General features: G+C 47.3%; 1 protein-coding gene across 2 annotated transcripts in view; it reads left to right on the top strand.

The window, feature by feature from the left end:
• Positions 1-18,719, top strand: part of KCTD1 (potassium channel tetramerization domain containing 1) — a 68,736-nt gene extending 50,017 nt beyond the window's left edge. For both annotated transcript variants that reach the window (XM_086472651.1, XM_086472652.1), the window contains exons 4-6: positions 11,905-12,049; positions 14,369-14,674; positions 18,561-18,719. In XM_086472651.1, coding sequence (XP_086328777.1) covers positions 11,905-12,049; positions 14,369-14,674; positions 18,561-18,719 — 610 coding nt within the window. The remainder of the gene's footprint in view (positions 1-11,904; positions 12,050-14,368; positions 14,675-18,560) is intronic.
• The last annotated feature ends 686 nt before the right edge of the window (positions 18,720-19,405 follow it).

Below are 19,405 nucleotides of genomic sequence, written 5' to 3'. Positions count from 1 at the left end.
CCTCCAGACTGATCGAGTTAGGCTTACTTGACTGTTTCTCCACAGATCGTTTCCCACTTGTTTGCCTGCGTTCAGAATTCATTAGTTGCTCCATGATAGAGCTGTCATAGTTTTTCAGCGGCATGATCACCAGAGCAGCGGTGCACGGGCTGGGTGGTGTGGAACGAGATCCAGTCCTGCGTAGGTGGGCTGGGCTGCCCTCCATAGCTGTCGGTGTCTGTCCCCTGGCTGTGGCTCGGTCCTGGAGTCGGCTCGCTTCAACACCCTGCCGAAATACTTGAGGCTGACTGCCTGCTTTTAGGAAACGGGAATCCTAACACACTTGCAGTAGAGTACATCAGATAGCACTCTTCTGTGTTCCCTCTGCTAAAGCTGCATGTCGGGAAGAAGGTAAGAACAGTCAGCTCCTCTGTGTGAGGGTAACCTGAACTGCAGGGTAAAATAGCACTTAAATTAAAAACGTTACAAATTCCTACACGTTTCAGGAGCACTGCAAACTATTGCTCACAGTTTCATATCGTATAAAACTGCTATTTTTTGTTTAATAAAGCCTGACTTTCTATTGAAATGGGTGTCTAGAAAGAATAGCATTAGACTTTGTGTAATATATGGATTTTGGTACAGTTAGTTTCTGGTCGCTTTGTGAGTGGGGTACGGTCGCCTTCACACGGGCAGCTGGGGCCCGTGCGCCGCTCCTGCCTGGGCTCGTGTGGCCGCTCCAGGAGGGCACGAGGCTGCAGCAGTGTCCCCGTGCCATCCCCCAGCCCCTCGGGAGATGCCCTCGAGCACCAGACGCCTGTGTTTAGGCAGCTGGATCACATCCTGGCTGTTGGGTGTTAAAGGCACCATGATGTAACGTTGAGTTTTGTCATGGGGTGTTTCTGAGGATTTCACTGGCTGCAATTACAGTGTCTGTTTTCACATACGTGGATTAATTATGCCTTATGCCACTATTTATGGGACTATAGTGCTTCTGTGCCGTATCTCGGTTCTCTTCGTTTCTTCTCTCTCTCCCTCCTCCACAGAAATACATCTGACATCCTGTTGGGTTTGGTATGGCTGCAGGGATGATTACACCATGACAGCAGCTAATCTAATAAACAATAAAGCCGCTGGTTTGTATATGTAAAGTTTGTCAATGGAAATAATGTTATCTGTGTGTTTTTTATCACCCCCACCACCAGCAGAATGTGCAGGCGTGGCTTTGGCATTTCCAACCTATGCATTAAGCATTATTTATTGCTTAGAGCCACTGTCTAAGCTCTTTTAGGTGGACTTTCCTGTCCTCTTGACTGATTAGCACGCAGGTTTTGTATGAACTGATTTGGTTAATGGTATGATTTTCCTAGTTACTGAAATGCTTAAATCATTTCAACCTCTAGCATGGAAGCAGTTAAACATGTAAATGTGTGGGAATGAGTTATACAGGTATAAACACATCTCTCTACGTAGGCACATTTCTGTGTCCACGCTAGGAATCACAGCAATGTAATTGTAGGGTATCTGAAGTTAGAGTTAATCAAAACAAGATCGGTGTACGGTCCTGTGTTTCTCATGCTAAATTCTGTGCTTGTAACACCCATGTCTTCGTTGCCTCTATCTGGATTGCCTTTCTCAAAGAATTTATAATCTAGGATGTTAGCCTGGAAGTACCGTTTTTGGTCTAGGTGGAGGAATCTGCGAGCAGGTCAGCTGAGTAGTAAAGTACAGCACAAATGTTTGAGGGAGGTACTAAATGTGTTGTTGTGTAGCTGGCCTTGCAGCTCCTCTCATCACAATTAAAGTCAGCTTTATAGGAAAAGAACATTATTAGGGCAGCCAAGGTGACCTTAGTTTGTCGTCTTTGTGGTGTATGTGTTGTAATACCATCTCCAATACATGATTGCCTCCTGTTGTGCGCAGAGAAATGCGGTGCTTAATTACTAAACAGGTCATCAGCATCTCCTGTTCCTCCTCAGTTCAGCATGTGTCCTTGGGCTGTATTTTCTGTGTATGGTTTGAGTCCTGCTCTGAAGAAACATTCCTGCATGCTTTCTTTGCAGCATTCCTTAGTCTAGTACCTTCTTGCTTAGCTTAAAGGACCTCAAAAAAATAAGGCAGGCGTGCTTAGTGGTGGCATCGCGCAGGAAATCTGGCGTAGCCTGGACAGAGTTCGTTCCTCCAGGGCAGCCCCCATCCGCCTTGCCTGCCTTCCCTTCCTGCAGCCCCTTCCTCGTCCACCAGACGTTCTCCTGCTCCTCCAGCAGGTGAAGCAGGGGTCCCACGGGCAGCAGTCCGCTGTGCTGTGCGACCCTGCCTTGTCCCCAGCTTGCGTGCTGAACTGAGGGTGCTGGGGGAAGACGGGAGGTCATTAAAGACCAAGTCTAAAGCGTTGCATGAAGAGGGAGGGTTGCAAAGGAAACTTGCAGGAGCATCTCTAGTATCTGACCTACTTGGGAAGCTTGTTTGGACTACTTTAATAACTTTCTTTCTATACGGGTTTGGTGGTTTTTTTTTCCCTTTGTGTATTCTTGTAGGGCTCTAAAAAAGCAGGCTGAACGTCTTTTCCACCTTCCCTGGCAAATTTATCTCGTGACAGTCGGAGCCCAACTTGAGCAGCAGGGTTGAAACCTGTTAATGTGTTTTACAGGCTTCTGCTACACAACTAGCAGTAGCAAATTGTTGTCCCCTGCGTGAACTGCACTGGAGAAGGATGTTACGAACTTTGCAAGTGACTTTCATGGGTATTTATTGAGGAGCGAGGATCTGGGAATACTTTATTCCGTTCTGGACTCTGGAGGACGGTGTTTTCTGGGGACACAGGCTCATCATAGTTGACAGCTAAAGGTTTTAGAAGCACTTGCTCTCTCTGAATTTTATTCATTAATTGAGAAGCTTTTGCTTAGGCTTTAATGCAGAAGTGGCTTCTCTCTCCCTTGAGAAGCAGTCCCTGTAGTCCCCCCGCACAGCACGCAGAGGTTGGTTTGCCCAGTCTCTTGCCTTTACGGGCAGTGCAGTGCAGGAGGAGTTTGTGCAGCCCTTTCAAAGGGAAGGGCAAGTATGTTCTTGTCCTGGCGACAGAAACGTGCTGTCCTTCCTCTGAGAGGAGGCAGCAGTTCACAAAACGTAGACAGGATTTCTGGCTAAGTCGCCAGAGCCGTGAAGACCTTGGAAAGCCTGATTCCCGTGGCTTCATTGCAGTGAGCGTCGCTTGCAGGGGCACAGGCTCCAGGAGTGTGAAGCGTGATGCCTGGTTCCCAAAGTAACGTCCCGGAAAGGGGCAGAGTTAGCGATGTCGTAGCGCGTCTTACGTAGCACGTACGTGCTTAACTGGTGTATCTGTTGGGTTTGGATCCAGGGCTCATCTTGCTGCTACTTTTCTAAGGGATTTCGTGGGGAATCTCGGAGTGTTTCCTAATTTCCAGTGATTTGTACACGGAATTTTGATGCTGAGTCTTCTCGAGGGTACAGAGGAAATACTGAGCGATAATAGTGGTTTGAATGAAATTTATGGAAGCTGAGGGGCAAACTTGATGTACGAAAGAATACATCAAAGAATTTCCCCCATTCTGAGAAGGTTTTTTTGTTGGTTGCTTGGATTTTTTTCAACATCCAGATTTTTGAAAGGGAAGTGGCTCTGGTAGCTTTTTCTAAGTTGCTTTAAGTGTTCCCTCTTCGTAGAATCTGCATTTACAGGTTTATCGATAGGGTATTGCTAACATGTCTTTTTTCTTAAAAACTTGACAGGCTCCAAGGCGGGTGGGTTGGAGCTAATATATTTTTGCTTTTTACTTAAATGAGATCCTGACACACGAGTTCTGCTTTTTCACATTGCTGCCTGTGAAGGGGTTCAGTGTTCTGAATATATAGATTATCATGGCCTTTGGGATGTTGTGCACCCACTGGTTTAGCTACTTTCTGGCTTTTGGTATTGAACGATAAACACTCGGGTTCTGCTCCTATCCTCCATTATCTGTACTCACAGCAAACCTGACTATCTTAGACATGATTAAAACATAATTCAAAAGTTATTAGCTAATTATGACGCAAAGTACTTAATTTGCCATTGCACCCTAATAACTTAAAGGTACTCCTGATAGCTTGGTAATAACCGTATCATAAGCAAAAGGACACGGTTGCTACTAACTTAATAGGCAGCTTCCCTCAAGATAAAACATAAATAACGTACCTCAATGAAATCGGATTCAAGCTTAGTAAAATTATCTTGGCAAGCAAAGAGAATATTTGTTAATTTTTCTGTGAAATGTTATCATTGCCAAGAAAACTTGGTTACAAAAAACAGAGATGGAGAAAGTATTTGCATGAATAATTGATTTAACATTTCATTGGTGTAAATGATTTTAGGAAAAGTGGTTTTGATATGCTCTGGAAAACTAAAAAGTTTTTAAGGACTTATTTGCAAGATACCAAACGTGTAGGAGATGTGGGGCCTAAAGGCTTGCAGTCTGCTCCTCAGTATATCCAGCGCGTGAGCGAGCCTGGAAAAAAACACGAGGAGGAGGGATGTAAAGCACCAAATAGCGGTGGTCAGCGGGCGTGCAGGTGGGCCGCGGCGCGTTGCCTGCCGTCCTCCCAGATGGCTGGAGCAAAACCCCTCTCACGAGGGGGATGGCGGCAGGGATCCCTGCTCCGGGTCCCCTCGGCGCGGCCCGCCGGGTGGGCCGATGGGAGCCGCCCGGGCGGAGGGGGCTCTGGGGGCCCGAGAGGAGGAGAGGGGCTGCGGGGCCGCTCTGTAGGTAGCGGTTGGGCTGAAGGACCGGCCTGTTTTGGGATGGGAAGAGTTGGGATTTCTGGAGGGCGGGTCTCTCTGGGAGCCAAAGGGCTCGAGGGAGTGCTTGGTGTGTGGGGACGAGCGAAACCGTGAGGGTCAGGGACAGACGCGGTGTCTTGGGAAGCGTCAGCAGCTTCAGCGTCTGTCAGGTGGAGGAACCGCGCTGTGTCGGGAGCGATGGGGGTTGTGGGGATGAGGATCCTGGTTTGGGGTGGGGGAACAGCTGGAGAGCAGGGGACAGACACACCCCCCCCCCCCCTCAGCCACATCAGAAGCCTGTAACGCAGCTTAGAGGTTCAGGAGGTTTGGCTGCCACGGTGTTGAAATTGCTTTTAAAACCCTTACCCGCCCAGCCTTGTGCAAAAAGATGCAGATTTGGGTTGCAGCCTGTTCCTCTTATCTGTCTGCATCTCTGGTACGCCAGAGCAGAGAGAGGAGGTATAGGGTAAACAGAAACTCCCTGGCCCATCGTCCGTGGTCTGGGGATAGTGCTCCCCTGGCCTCGCCCTTGCTGCCGTCGTGCAACGTTTCCATCTGCCCACATACGTAGTTTTCTGGCCATGAGTCACCAGCTCTTGACATCCCATCCCAACTGTTTATTCCTTTCTTTTCCAACATGTCAGCGTTTCTACAAGTGCATGTGGGTCTGGGTGGATGATGGTTCTGAGTTTGGGAGCGGGGCTTTGAAGGTTCCGGGAGAAGGCTGTGACAGAGCCTGTGGTTTTTTGGCCTACTTCTGTTGGACATTTGGGTCCCTGTTATGGACAGCAGGGGAGTTACTGTATTAGCTCTATTTGTAGTGTAATTGTTACTTCTGGTGTGAATCTCCTAGGTAGCTAGATCACCTGTTTAGCAGGGAAAATACAGGTTTTAATTTTTCTTTTAATTCTCCTTTTTTAGGCAGACAAATTAGGGTGTTGCTACTGACTCCTGGAGCCTTCGCCATCCGTTTTTTTAATTCACCCCAGTGTTTCCTGTGACCCACATATCCCCTTCTGTTCAACTGTCATTTGCTTACACGTCTCGTCGCCTCCACGCTCAGCTGCAGCGTAGAAAGCTGCAGTTTGCTCTCGTGCAAGTAGCATTCCTGCAACATGACTACGCGGTGTTGTGCGGTTTATTCTTTTCCAGTTAATGTGTCAGTTTGTCCATGTGGGTTAGATCCAAGGACTATTAGTTCCTTTTGTAATATGTCTGATTTGCTTTCATCTCTGCTTCTGGTGCTGCCTCTGATCAGGCAGGTTATAGCAAATCCCATGCTTCTTTTTTTTTTTTCTCTGATGCGTTCCCTGACGATACCACCTCGTCATTTCGGATCCTTCCCATCTGTTCCTCACGTGCTTTACTCTGCATTTAAGACTGTTCACCACTTCTTGTCTATCTCAATTTGTTCTAAATGTTTTGTTAGCCCTCTGAGCTTGCCCTTACCTTTTCTTTTGCTTCCACGCTCAAATGACAATCTTAAGATGTTTGAAATTATCTCCATGCTAATGATTCAGTTCTCTAATCTTTAGCAAATATTTCCACAGAGGTTTGACATCCTTCTACTCAGTATCTGGGATTTATCTGTTCTTTAAAGTGCCATGTAACATTTTCTTTTAAATCTCATAAGAACTGGTGTTTTAATACCACCTCCCGTACATCCTTCTTGCTCTGTCGTTTTGGCTCCTGTATAAATACCTTTTGTAGAGAAGGTTTAATGAGATTTTGGGTTTTAATACATTTTTCCCCTGTTACCTTTGCTTTATAGTCATTGTATTCATGCCTCTTCTGATAATGTAGGAACTGTCTGTGCCAAGGAATTTCTGAGACTCATGGACATGAAACCTTAAATTAAATGTAAGGAAGAAGAGATAAGAACAAATTATAATAGCACTGAGAGCGAGAGATTACAACAGGGTATTTGTTTAAAATGCGGTTTTCATAATATATGTTCCTGAAAATTGCAAATGTATTCTGTTATATCATGTTTATGCGCCAACTTTTGTTATGCAGAGTGATAGAGATTGCTAGGCATTCAGTCGCTGTGGGTCTGTGAGGTGAGGTACTCAAAAGAGAGGAGCAGGTTGTTACGGCTGAAGTGGCCCTGTGAAAAAAGAGCACAAACCTGGTGAAAAAAGAGCACAAACCCCGTCATTCTCCGCTTGGGCAGGATCGCGTTTCTGCCTGGCGTGGATACCTCTCCAGATGCGCTCGCTTCTAGGGGACAGTGCAGAATTATGTAATTTAGACATACGAGGATGTAAAATTAAATAGCCATGAGATGAGCGTACCATTAAACAGATCTAATTTATAATAGGCTCTTATGCAAATTGCCTTTGAGCACTCAGTAGAAGAAAATGAAAAGAAATTAATAAGGACAACGTGGACTAAAATGTTGCCGAGGAAAAAAAAGTGAAAGCGTATTCCAGCTCGCGCTCTGCCCACCCCAGAGTGTTAACTAAGCATTCCCGTTAGCCGCATAGGCGTAGTGATGTGATCACGAAACTTGCCTTCCCTCGCTCTAAGGGCCGAACCCCTCGTCACTTTGCCACGGTGGCTCCAACCAGGTCAGTAAGATTTCGGCTAAAATACTTTTACTGTGCCTTGTCATTCATTGCTGGAGGGAGAGAGAAGTGTTTTCATGAGGGCTTTCCTCTTGCCAGCCACGGAATATCCGACCTCGGCGCAGTCCCAGGCGGTTCCTTGCCTCGCCGTTGGCGCGGGATCGCGGGTGCCAGGGGGTCGCCGATCGCCTTCTCCCGCACGGGTCCCTCTGTGCGGTGTTAAAAGGGCTGCGCGCCGGGAGTTTCCCTCCCTCTTTGTCGTTCTGCAAAAGACACGGAGAGCAGGAGAAGCCGACAGCTTAGAACTGTTGAAAATAGTTTGTTGCAAAAGATTTTGTTAGTTTTGGTTTTGTAGTGTCCTCTGATGTATGAGAAATGATGTACGGAATACATTCAATAGTACGGAAGCTATTTCTTCTCAAACAAAAAAAAAAAAGGGAGGTTATTTCTGCCTTAGTTTGAAAGATAGAAATATTCTGCATGTTTGCAAACATCAAGGCTTGCAGCTTTTCCATGTTCCTTGTATTCCTTTGATTAGAAAAGGGAGTAATTTTAACTCTGTCCGCTGAAGCAATCTGCAGCACCATGTCATTTTTCTTAGCGTTAAGAAAGTTGTGCAACAGTTGACTTGTTTAATTAATATGGGCCCATCTTCTTCCTAATTATTGCTGCTTTCCCAAGTTCTCAGCTGAGGCAGAATATACTACAAGGAAGTCTTTCTCTTTGTGTGTATAATAATATATATAAATATTTATACACTGAGAGAGCAAGGTTATAAACACTTACACCATGTATGCAGTTTTGCTGCAGATGGAGTGTATTTTTATACTTGAGGAGCAAGGCTTGTTTTGGAAGAATTTGAAAAATCCTGTAAGCAGTGTCATCTTCCCATGCTAGAGTTTTGGTCTAGAAGTGCTGCTATGGGAGTGCTGGCCTGTGGGGAGAAGGATCCCTACAGTGTTTTATGGAAGTAAAACATTGATCTCTTCCATATCCATTTGTTTTCTTCCCGCTAAAACCAGGCTTGTGTCAGTACCTGTTTTGTGTCCTTAAAGTAAAACCAAATTCTCTGATGGAGCTGAGTTTTCCACTGGTTGTATTTTCAACCCTTGAAGCATTTGATTTCTGACAGTGGAATGTGATACTTAAAGCCATAGACATTAATTATTACCCATTGGAGGTCGTACTTTCAACCCACGGGACATTAATTTTCCTGATATACAGAAAATTCCAGCCTCTTAGTTTTAATTAAATATTTCAGAAGTACATTCACTTGTAAATGGACGACAGTTTCTTATCCTTTACCCTTGATATTTGGCTAATTCTGTACATAATTAGCAGCTTATTTTGCAAGCCTCCTTCAAAGCAGTTTCCTGATTGGAAATCCATTCAGCTGCTACGCATTTAAAAAAAAAAAAAAAAAGCCTTTCTTTGCCAAACATCAGGCAACGTTGTCAGGAAGATGGAGAAAAAGAGAAAAACATCTTTCAGGTTTTCTTGGGAAGTGCAGTTATAATAAACGTGACTTAACAGTCGCTTCTCGTGCCAGCGGACGGCTGTCTCTTAAGCATTTAGAACGGCAGTGTGAGACCGAGGGGAGTCCGAGCGGAGCTGTGGGTGACAGGGAGGGTGGTGACTCGGAGCGTGTTGTACGGACAAGTTGCCGAGCGAGGCACGGCGCAGAGCTTGCCGCTGTGCTGCCAGGGACCCGGAGGACGGGGGGAGGCTGGAGGGGGAAGGCATTGGCCGTTCCCCGGATCCTGGCGCAGCCCAGCCTCCTCTCCCGACAGGCTTTAGGAGAAGGACCCTGCCACCGGCTGTAGGTCCCCTGTTATCTCAAGTCTTACCCTGAAGGCCATGTGTGGGAAGCTGGAATCTACCATTTTTTCCCATCTGAAAAGGAAAAAGGCTTTAATTTTGTTCACAGAAGTCTCTCTGCTGAGGGTCTGCCCTTCCAAAGCTGTTTTAACATGTGAAAGTGCAGTTGTGGGTTGCAAAGTGATCCTGGGGAGGGGGGACGCTGGGGAATCGGGACTGTGGGGTTTTCCGGCTGCTGCAAAGGCGTGGTGGACTCAGGCAGCGCTTTCTGCGAACTCTTCCAGCCCAGCCCAGAGCCTTTCGGATCCCAAGTAGCACTCCTGATGGCTGGGCGCTCTAGTCAGCATTATGGTTTTGTCAGAAGGCTCCGTCCTCTGATACTATCTTGTTCTTCTCCTAAACAATTAATAAAATGAAGACAAAAAGCCTAGAGGTTTAAAGTATGTAATTATAGTAGTAATTTAGAACTAGGAAGATGCTGCAGAAACCAATTACCATTATACATTTTAGTAATGACTGACTTGGCCAAATATGTATGTTTTGTGAGTGTATTCCATGACAGATTCCAAGATGACATACTTAAGTATAGGGGAAAATTAATTCTAAATGCTGAGTGCATCCATATTAGACGTAAATGTTGCTCATCCACCTAGTGAAGAGGAACTGGTATTATATGGCTTGTCACAGCTTAAATTTTCAGCAGCAGGGCAGGCAGTAACAAGTATCCGAGAAAGAAAGCTTGAATTGTTCTGAGGGACGGCTTTGAAAAAAGTATTTTGTACCTGATCATTCTGCAAAATATATTTAATTCCTTACATGTTATGGATTTCATGTGACTTGAATTGATTCAGGCGTTCCCTACAGAATCGTTAATGGGATTTTCTTTCTTTCCTGGTCTTCATCTCTCCTGGCTGGTGAGCAAGAATAGATGAGACTTGTGTTCCGTTCACAGCTTACGACGGGGTGCGCTGCCGGGGTCCCTGCTGCGGGCACAGACGTCGCTTCAAACTCCGTCTGGCTTGGCTGTGCCGTTTCCGAAGGGAGGGTGTCTGGCTGCGGGTGGTCACCTGGAGCCCCTTCCCTCTGCAGTTCCCTGGCACCCTGCTGCAAGCCCTGCTGTCTCCCCCCTCTTTGGGAAGTGCTTCTGTCTTTTGCCTCATGAACCTTTCCTAGATATCCCCTTCTGCTGGCTGGTGGATGGGGCGTCTCTCAGCGGGGGGTGGTTCATGCAGCCAGGAGGGCTGATCACCTCTGAGTTCTTGGTGGGGTTTTTCTCTGCTGGTGGTGGGGAATGGTTGTTTCTTCACTTCTCTTAAAACACAAATAACGTGCCATGACTGCTCATTGTGCTCGCTCTATCCTTGCTGTGAGAAGACAGACTCGTACCTTGCCTACGTCACAAACTGGGTGTGATCGGGAAATCAAAGTGCCTGTCGGTCCCCTGGCTCCGTGCTGGTGTCCAGTGATACGATTGCATGCTCTGCAGTAACCTGCAGAGGTTTTACTGTGCTGGTTTCCAAAACAGATCAGTCATATTGGGACAAAAACTGCGTACGAATGAGCCTTTTTGTTAAAACGTTAAGAACAGAGGATCTGCAGAATATTGCCGAGTGTAACAAGTTGTGACAAGGCTCTGAAATCGTGTCACAAATTGTCGGTGATATTTCGTGCAGAGTGTCCATGTGACGTATTGCAAGGGAGCTATTTCGAGACTGTTTTGTTTACAGTTCTGGTGTTGGAAAGAATCAAAAGTCCTTCCACGTTGCACGTACAGACGTATAAATAGGCACGGAAAATCGAACCTACCAGCCACTCCCGCTGATTTCGTTGGGAAACCACCAGTGACTCAGGAGCGTTTTGCAAACGATGTGTATTTTGTGTCACTCTGGCGGAGGTTTTGTTCAGTTTTCAGCCCTTCCTGCTGCTCTTAACGACAGCAGGTTTGTGGGGCGCACATCTAGAAATCCAGCGGTTGAGGTTGCAGGAACTGTTGGCAAGCGGAGGCTCTCTGGGCGCTGCGTAGTTCTCGTGGTCGGTGGGTGGTCTCTAAAAGCTGAGGGATTTTTCCTGATTATTTTAGAGTGCGCTAATTGATAACTGCCACAAACGGTTAATTTTTACTGTGAAATTGTTACCTCACATTGAAACACTACAAATTTTGTATCCCTCGCTGCTTATTCCCACAATGTGCTGCCCCCCAGGTTGTGCCTGTCCGAGCGCTGGTTCCAGTCAATGGCATCCAAAAAATGAGCCGGGTTTAGAAACAACCAAAACCCAAGCAAACAATCAAACTCCCCCCCCCCCCCCCCCATTTCCCAAGTGTAATTTCCAAACTAAACCAGGCTCACCGTGCAGTCCCCTGGGAAGCAGAATGGGGTAAATCAAGGGGGCTGGTGCATCGGGGGGGGTGGGAAGGGGTCTGCTGGTGGGGGCTATCAAGAGGGGCGTCCAAAACAATTGAGGGGACGTCATCTCTCGAGACACAGATTCGGGCAGGGAGGCTGGTGCGAGAGGCTCCTGCCTCAGCTGCCTCCCCTCCATCTTCCCAGCTGTGCCACGTAGAAGTTTCTGAGGCCACGCGGGAAAACTGCAGCTTAAATTGTGGTTGGAAACGGTGAAACCAGCGGAGTTTCTTGCTCTTCCCAAGCGGAGCCACCGAGCTGCTTCGGTGCCGTGGGCACGAGGGGGTTTTGCAGCGTTGGGCCGTTGGAGCGGCTGCTGAGCCGAGCTTGGTCTGACCCCGCCGCTCGCCTCTTGTTCCCTCTCCAGAATCGGCCGGCTTTTCGACGGCACGGAGCCCATTGTCCTCGACAGTCTCAAGCAACACTACTTCATCGACAGAGATGGGCAGATGTTCAGATATATCTTGAATTTTTTAAGGACGTCGAAACTCCTCATTCCTGATGATTTCAAGGTGAGATTTCAAGGGACTTGGGTGTTTTGCATGTACCTTGGTAAAGCAAGTGTCTGGCCTGTAGTCAAAACAGAGCCCTAGACGAGGAGGTGGGGGACGGGAGCACGGTGCTTGCTTTCGGGTGCGTGGCAGAAGTACGCCTGGGGTTGCTAAAGGGGCATCTGTCAGCCTCTCCGAGAGCGGTGTCAGTAGTAAATTTTCCCCTCCTGGCTCTAACATCGTGCCGCAACCTTGCCATGTTTGGCCTAGGGAAACTAGATGTTGTAGGATGCTGATGGAGACAGAAAGGATGTTACAGTCTGGAGCCGACTGCTCATGAGCTTGGCTGGTTTCTTGTCCTCTCATCTGCTTTTATGCTTCCCCTCTGATTGCGGCAGCTCCAGCTTCCACTCCCACGCTGAAATTCAGAGAATGGTGTGGGAATCACAGTATTGACAAAACAAACTGCGCACATGGTGATATTTGAGCATTGTCGTAGAATATTTTCTCCCCCAGACTCTTGAATGCATACTGCAATACTTTATTTGGGAGTTTTAGAAAAGTCAGGGATGAATAGTTCCACGTTTATTATTTAAACTTTATAGTAAAGAGCCTGCTTTTTTCTTTTTAATAACAAACTAAGTTTGTGGTAGTTCACCCTGCTAGCTGTTAGCCTACAGGGGCGGAGTTCAGCCTCTGCGCGCTGCTCTGTGTCCAGCCGCGTTTAGCTGTGCGGGGTGGGGGGGTGGTGGCAGCGAGTGGAGCGCTGGGGACCCGCGGGGGCGTTCAGAACAGATCTTTATCCTCCCTTCATGGGCGCCTGTCCGCCGGGCTGGCTGTGCCACTGGTTCCCTGTGGGAAATACGGCGATGCGGACTGGAGAGGTGACGGGGAGGGGTCAGAGGAGTTCACGCTGGCGCGCGGTCTTTTATCCCTTCTATCTGAGGCAGATTTTCGGGTGTTTGGGACATAGTGGGTATGAGGCTGAGTTCAAGAGCCGTACTGCAGCGGCCTTTGAATCATCTGCTGCAGACACACACTTGCTTCTCCCGTGCGTGACAAGGGTAGGTCTGCCTGAGCACCGTGGGCGTGTGGAACCAGGAGATAAGCATCTGCTCCCTCTTTTGAAGCCTTGGCGTGGTTTTGTGCTGCTCTCAGCACTCGTCCTGAAGGTGATCAGAAACGCAGAAAGAGGAAAAGCCACCTCCCGTGCCATGTTAAGGAATTATACATGCAGAGCCTTTTAGCACATAAATGCACTGTAGCTGTGCTGAAATTAAAAATGGAACTGCTGGCAAGTTCACCCAACCAACACGGGGTTCAAAGGGGTTTCCTTCCCAGTTACGCTTTAAGGTGTCCTAAAGATCGGTGTTTAAAATGAACAGCAGTCCTTGTTTCTCAGAAATATACAGATTAGATTACTTTTTCTTACACGTTAAATGTAAGCAGTACCTCGAGCATGGTTTAGGTGTCCCATTCTCATAAAGCAGTCTGTCTGTAGCTCAAATTCAGGGCCCTCTTGCCTGTCAGCAGTCTTCCTTTGTTGTCACTCTCTTCCTCTGTCTTCCCCAATTCTCATGTGTTGCTTTTCTCCGTATAAAAAATTTCCAAATGGTTTTACGCTCTTAAACCTAGAAAAACAAGATTTATTTTATTTTTTTTTTTCATGTAAAAAATGGCAGTAGACAGACTCCAGATCATCAGTTCTAAATTACTTCTGTACTGGCTGTGCTTAGAAATGCATTCTCTCTGCTCTGACGTTTGAGACAATGTAGTAAACAATACTGTCGGCAAAATGGGGAGGTATTAAAAAATACTTAATTTTTAAAATGCAGTAATATGTGCAATTCATTATGCAAATATCTGGATCATTTTACACTTAGAACCATTGCAGGCTCCCTCATTTAAATTCTTATACCTGTTACAGTGCCTGCTAGTATTGCTGTAAGACGCGATGGATCCTAGTGATGAATTTTCTGAATCCTGATTGAATTCTGTTCCATCTGTTCAATGAGGTCATTATTCTATGACATCACTGTGGGGATGAAATACGGGGAAAAGTGTGATTTTTGCCTGGATAATTCCATAGCAGGAGGGAGTTGAGCAAGCACAGCCTCCCCCTCCCCTCACGACGGCTGCTATACCCAGTCTGTTCAAGTGGCTGGTGGTTATTTTTCGCCTGCGCCGTTACTTTATTACACCTCCCTCCCCAGTAATTACCAGCTGTGTCTGAAGGGTTCCAGATCCAGAGCGGCATCAGCCTGAGTAACCACGGACATTAAGCGGTGCGCTAGCAATGCCTCTTCCTTAATTGTGCACGGTGATATACGTGTCTTTCAGGACTACAGTTTGTTATATGAAGAAGCAAAGTATTTCCAGCTTCAGCCCATGCTGGGAGAGATGGAAAGGTGGAAACAGGACCGGGAGAGTGGCCGCTTCTCAAAGTCTTGCGAGTGCCTGGTGGTGCGAGTTGCCCCAGACCTTGGCGAGAGGATTACGCTGAGCGGCGACAAGTCGTTGATAGAAGAAGTGTTTCCAGAGATCGGTGACGTGATGTGCAATTCTGTCAACGCTGGCTGGAATCACGACTCGACGCACGTCATCAGGTTCCCCCTGAACGGATACTGTCACCTCAACTCAGTGCAGGTAGGAGGTCCCGTGTGCGTTTTCGGGAAGGCAGCCTGCTGGCCCGGCGCCGGTGGGTTGACCCTCTTCCCTGTCACCGGAGCCTTTTGGTGAACAAAACGAACTGGAGACTTTGAGCTAGTTATTTCGTTCTCTGGAGTCAGGGCTGCTGTCTCGACTTAATTCACACAGACCATCACCAAGTTTCTTTTCAAGCAAACTACAGTAGTGTTAAAAACCTGCTCCAGGAGATATAGGTTTGCCTCAATATAAAGACATTGCACATTTGGAGAAACATTTTTGTGACATTTGAATATAGGTGACCATTAAAGCCTGCTTCCAGTCCCTTGCCCTGCTCATTATAAATTGTTTTCTGGCTTAATGAGAGGGCGCAAGGATGTCTCGAGGCAGGGAGGGGAGATGCCACATCCCCACGGAGCCTGTTGTGAGGGTGCCTGGAGCTGTCCTTCCACCTGAGAAAGGTGATGTTCTGATTTGCCAGAGTCCAGAGGAGCTCTGAAACTAAACAGGAGGAACGGAGGAGGAAAAAGTAGTAGTCCCGGTCTCTTATTCTGGGTGTAACAAGTGAGAAGTGAGGGGAAAGGGGAATTAACGTGAGAAAGAGATGATGGGACCTTAGCATTGACCAGCTACTGAAAGGAGGGGCCACACTTCCACAGAGGGAGAACACAGCCAGCGTCCTCCTCCTTTCTTCTCCCTCCTCCTGAAAAAGGACCTGGTATTTCTGCAGAAGGGAGCAGCCTGTGGCCACAGCAGAAGGCGTCTGGCAAGTCTTACCCTCGTAGAGGGGACTTTGCCTCAGCCCCCTCTGCTGTCCTTCAGACTGGGACACCTTAGGGAGACTTCGACCCTTCAACGAGACTGCCAGGCAAGGCATGTCATGGGAAGGGAACAGTGGGGGAAAGTTACTACAGGTGTGGTTAAAAACTGGTGCGTCCTTGTTCCAGTGTTACCCAGGTCTCTTGCGTTTGATAAAGACCCCTCTAATACTTCCTGAATAAATCCCCATCTACTTTTTACTTTGGACAAACACGTTCAGTCTTCCGCCTCGCTCTGGTAACAAGCCCGAAGCCACGCCTGCTTGTTGCAAACAGGGACCTGTCCATTCCTGCGGTCTCAGGGAAGACCCTCCTCTCTCCCTTTCAGCAGTTCTTCCTAATTTTCTTACGGCATGGTGAAGGCCTGTTGCAATAGGACAAGGGGTAATGGTTTTAAACTAAAATAGGGTAGATTTAGACATGATGTAAGGAAGAAATTTTTTACAATGAGGGTGTTGAAACACTGGACCATGTTGCCCAGCGAGGTGGTGAATGCCCCATCCCTGGAAACATTCCAGGTCAGGTTGGACAGGGCTCTGAGCAACCTGGTCTAGTTGAAGAGGGACAAACTAGATAACCTTTGAGGGTCTCTTCCAGCTCAAACCATTCTGTGATTCGATGTAGCAATATCTAAAATCAGTAGTGAACGAAATGGGTGAGAAAAAGTCTGGGAGACAAGTGCAGGTAACTTCTGGAATAATTATAATAAACTTGTAAGTTATAGTGTGATCTGTTTTATCCTTTGTGGGTTAAAACCAAACAAGCTCACACACCTGTCTCCAGCTCGTTAGCACATCCTGCACAGCCAGCACTTTGGAGCGAGAACGCTCCTTCACGTCTGGAGTTGTCGCTAGCTCTGTTGGCGCTGTGTGGTTTAGATACGCCTCCTAAATGCTGCAGACTCGTGAGTAGTTTCTCACACGGAAGAGACTTGCGAGCTGAGCTTGGCCTCTTTCCATCCGCCGGGTCCCGCTGTCCAGGTGCGGAGGCTCTGCTCTCCCCAGAGGAGGGGAGCCGAGCGCCGCAGTACGCGCAGAAGGCACAGCGTGCATGCCAGCGCGTAACACAGGCATCTGGGCAGGCCGATCTAGGCCTATCAAGATAGGGTTAACCCCTGTTGGGCTTGCACAGTTGTCTCTTACTGGCCTTTGCTGTCCGGCTGAAACATCAAAGCTGTTTTGTCGCAGTGACTAATGCAAATTCAGACCAGCCGTAGGTGTAAGAGTAGAGCTGAAGAGGGATAGGGCTTCCAAGGAGGGTGGTTCAGCCACATGCCGTATGGAAGCTCTCAAAGCAGTTGTATCCTTTAGCTGCTGCTGACTGACTCCGGTGCTGACATTTTTACCACACGAGAATTGCCGAGCGTATCGACTGATGTGGACAACTCGAATCAGAGCGGCGAAATAGGCACAGGCGTCAGGAGAGATGGTGATCCCACATGGATATTGCTGCAGCTTCCGTTCTGGAGGGACATAAGCATCTCCTGGTCTGTATAACAATGCGGGGCAGGACAGGGACTACCAGTAGACCTGGAGAACGAGGTACAGACCAAAAGGTCTGTCCAGGCCTGGGCTGGTTTCCTGACCAGTTGCTTCCACCACATTTTTTCTCAGGACCTAAGTTCTCCTGCTTTATTGTTTCAGTGGCTTCCACTGAGACATTTGTGGGGGATTTTGGCTTATATTATTAAAAGCTAAAGATCCGGGTAAACAAAAATTGCGCGGATGTTTTGATGGTCGCTTTCAAGTCTCTTTTCCCACCCCCTCCTTTTTGAGATGTGCTGTGCAGTTAGCCGTGCTCAGGTATTCTGGAAAGACATTTGCCAGCCTGAAGCAATACATGTGAAGACGTGGCATGTCTCTCTCTTTAAGCGTTTTTAACCCACAGCTCGTTTCTCCCCTCACCCCAATCCTCTGCAGCCTTCTGCTGCTCTGCTTGCCCTTGCTGACCCAGCACGCATGCAAGCCAGTTTGCTAACTGGTGAAATGGCTGGGCGAGACTCGGTAGGTACCTGCTCCCAGCACAACCCCAGTGAGGTCTGGTCATGGTGGACAGAGGGTCCTACATCCTGTGGGGTACGGGAGCCTCAGCCCCTCCTTGGGGCCGGTGACCATCACGGCTGACCCTGGTGAAGCCCTGGAAGAGTCTCCTTCACGGGTGAGGCGAACAGATGGGCAGCAGAACAGATGAAGGTGATGATGAAAGCAGCAAAGAGTGTAGAGAAGGGGCAGAATGCCTCAGCCCTGCGGTTACAGCCTGAACATGGGTAATTAAAAGAAATACAGAGGAACAGCAGTGTGGAAGGAGACCACGTTCTTGTCCCGGAGCTGGTGCTGGGAGCTGAGGGCTTTGCACCATCATTTGTTGGGTGAGCTCTGTCGGGCGCATCCCCCTGCTGCTCCGAGAGCCCTGCCTGGCTCTTCGTTTTCCTTGTGGGTCTTTTTTCTTTCCTTTTTTTTTTTTTTTTCTTTTTGCCATTGTATTTCCCAGTGGAAGCACCACTCAGGTTGTGAAAAGGAAGGAAAGGAGGAGAATAGGCAGAACTCATTAGTCCCATAATTAAAGTTAAAAGGTCCCAGGTTTTACCACAGGTAACTGAAGCCACAAGCCGTTGTCACGGTTGGTTTTTAAGTCTCTAGAAAATACGACGGTAGCTTTTCTGAAATTACGACAGCAATATCTGCGTTGTCACCGTTTAGTTGAGGTGTTTGCTCAGCATCCTCCAGCATCTGCTGTGCAATCCTGTGCTTGCCCTTTTGTGTTGTAAATTTTGTGGAGCAGAGAATGCGTTTTTCCAGGCAGGTTTCTGTGGCTAAAAGAATACTGGATTTGCTAAAAGTACTAAAAAAATGAAATGTATTTTTCTTCGTTTCGCTTCTTATTGCTGAGTGGCCTAAGCTAGCAGAAGTCAGTCCACTACAATGACGCTGAAGGAACCAGTTAGCAGATGTGTGTAACCATTTTTGTTTCCTGGCTGGATCCGTTTGGAAACAGCAGTTATCACCCTCGAACAGCACGTGGTCTGTTTATTTACTCATACATTGGCGCTTGTTTCCTCTTTTTTGCAGGTACTTGAGAGGTTACAGCAAAGAGGTTTTGAGATTGTTGGCTCGTGTGGAGGTGGGGTGGACTCTTCCCAATTCAGTGAATACGTACTGAGACGAGAACTCAGAAGGACATCTCGTGCACCCTCCGTCATTCGAATAAAGCAAGAGCCTCTGGACTAAAATGGACGTGTTTCTTTATGCAAAAAAAAAAAAAAAAAAAAAAAAAAAGGAAAAGAGAGAGGGGAAAAAAAGGGGGACGTTTCATGTGCAGTTTGGACTCCAAACGTTTGAAGTCCTGGAACTAAAATTGAATAAAAGACACATTTATATCAAATATAGAGACCACACCTGAATTCATATGGGAACATTTGGAATAGTAGTAATAATAATAACCTCAAGGTGTAAAAGGAAACACACACACACACACACATATATATTAAAAATATGTATGTATATGTATGTATGTACATATATATATGTATGTATATGTCAAAGGGTAGGAAATGCAACGACAGAAATGTGGTAAATGGGGTTGGTGCTTGCTATGATGGCCATTAAGTGTCCTAGGCCTTACTCGGGCCCGCTTAACGGTGTACAAGCCCTTGCCATGGGGGATACGTAGGCTACTCTTCACCCACTCTCCGTTGCCGAACAGCCATCCACTTTTTAACGTGTACACACCTTGACTCAACTTTATTTGCGTATGGAGGTTTATGTCTGTCTTTTTTAGAGGTGGATGGGCAGGTGTTCAGGAGAGGACCATCCATTGCAGTGGAAAGCTAGTCGACTGAAACTTTAAATGTAGTTTGTACAGAAGTCGCACACTTTTTGTCTGCCCTCACAGATGTGAAAGGTTAACTTTTCTT

Source organism: Leptosomus discolor, chromosome 13 (assembly GCF_034619465.1).
Source record: "Leptosomus discolor isolate bLepDis1 chromosome 13, bLepDis1.hap2, whole genome shotgun sequence".
Classification (NCBI taxonomy): domain Eukaryota; kingdom Metazoa; phylum Chordata; class Aves; order Leptosomiformes; family Leptosomidae; genus Leptosomus; species Leptosomus discolor.
This window is presented reverse-complemented; position numbering and strand designations above follow the sequence as displayed.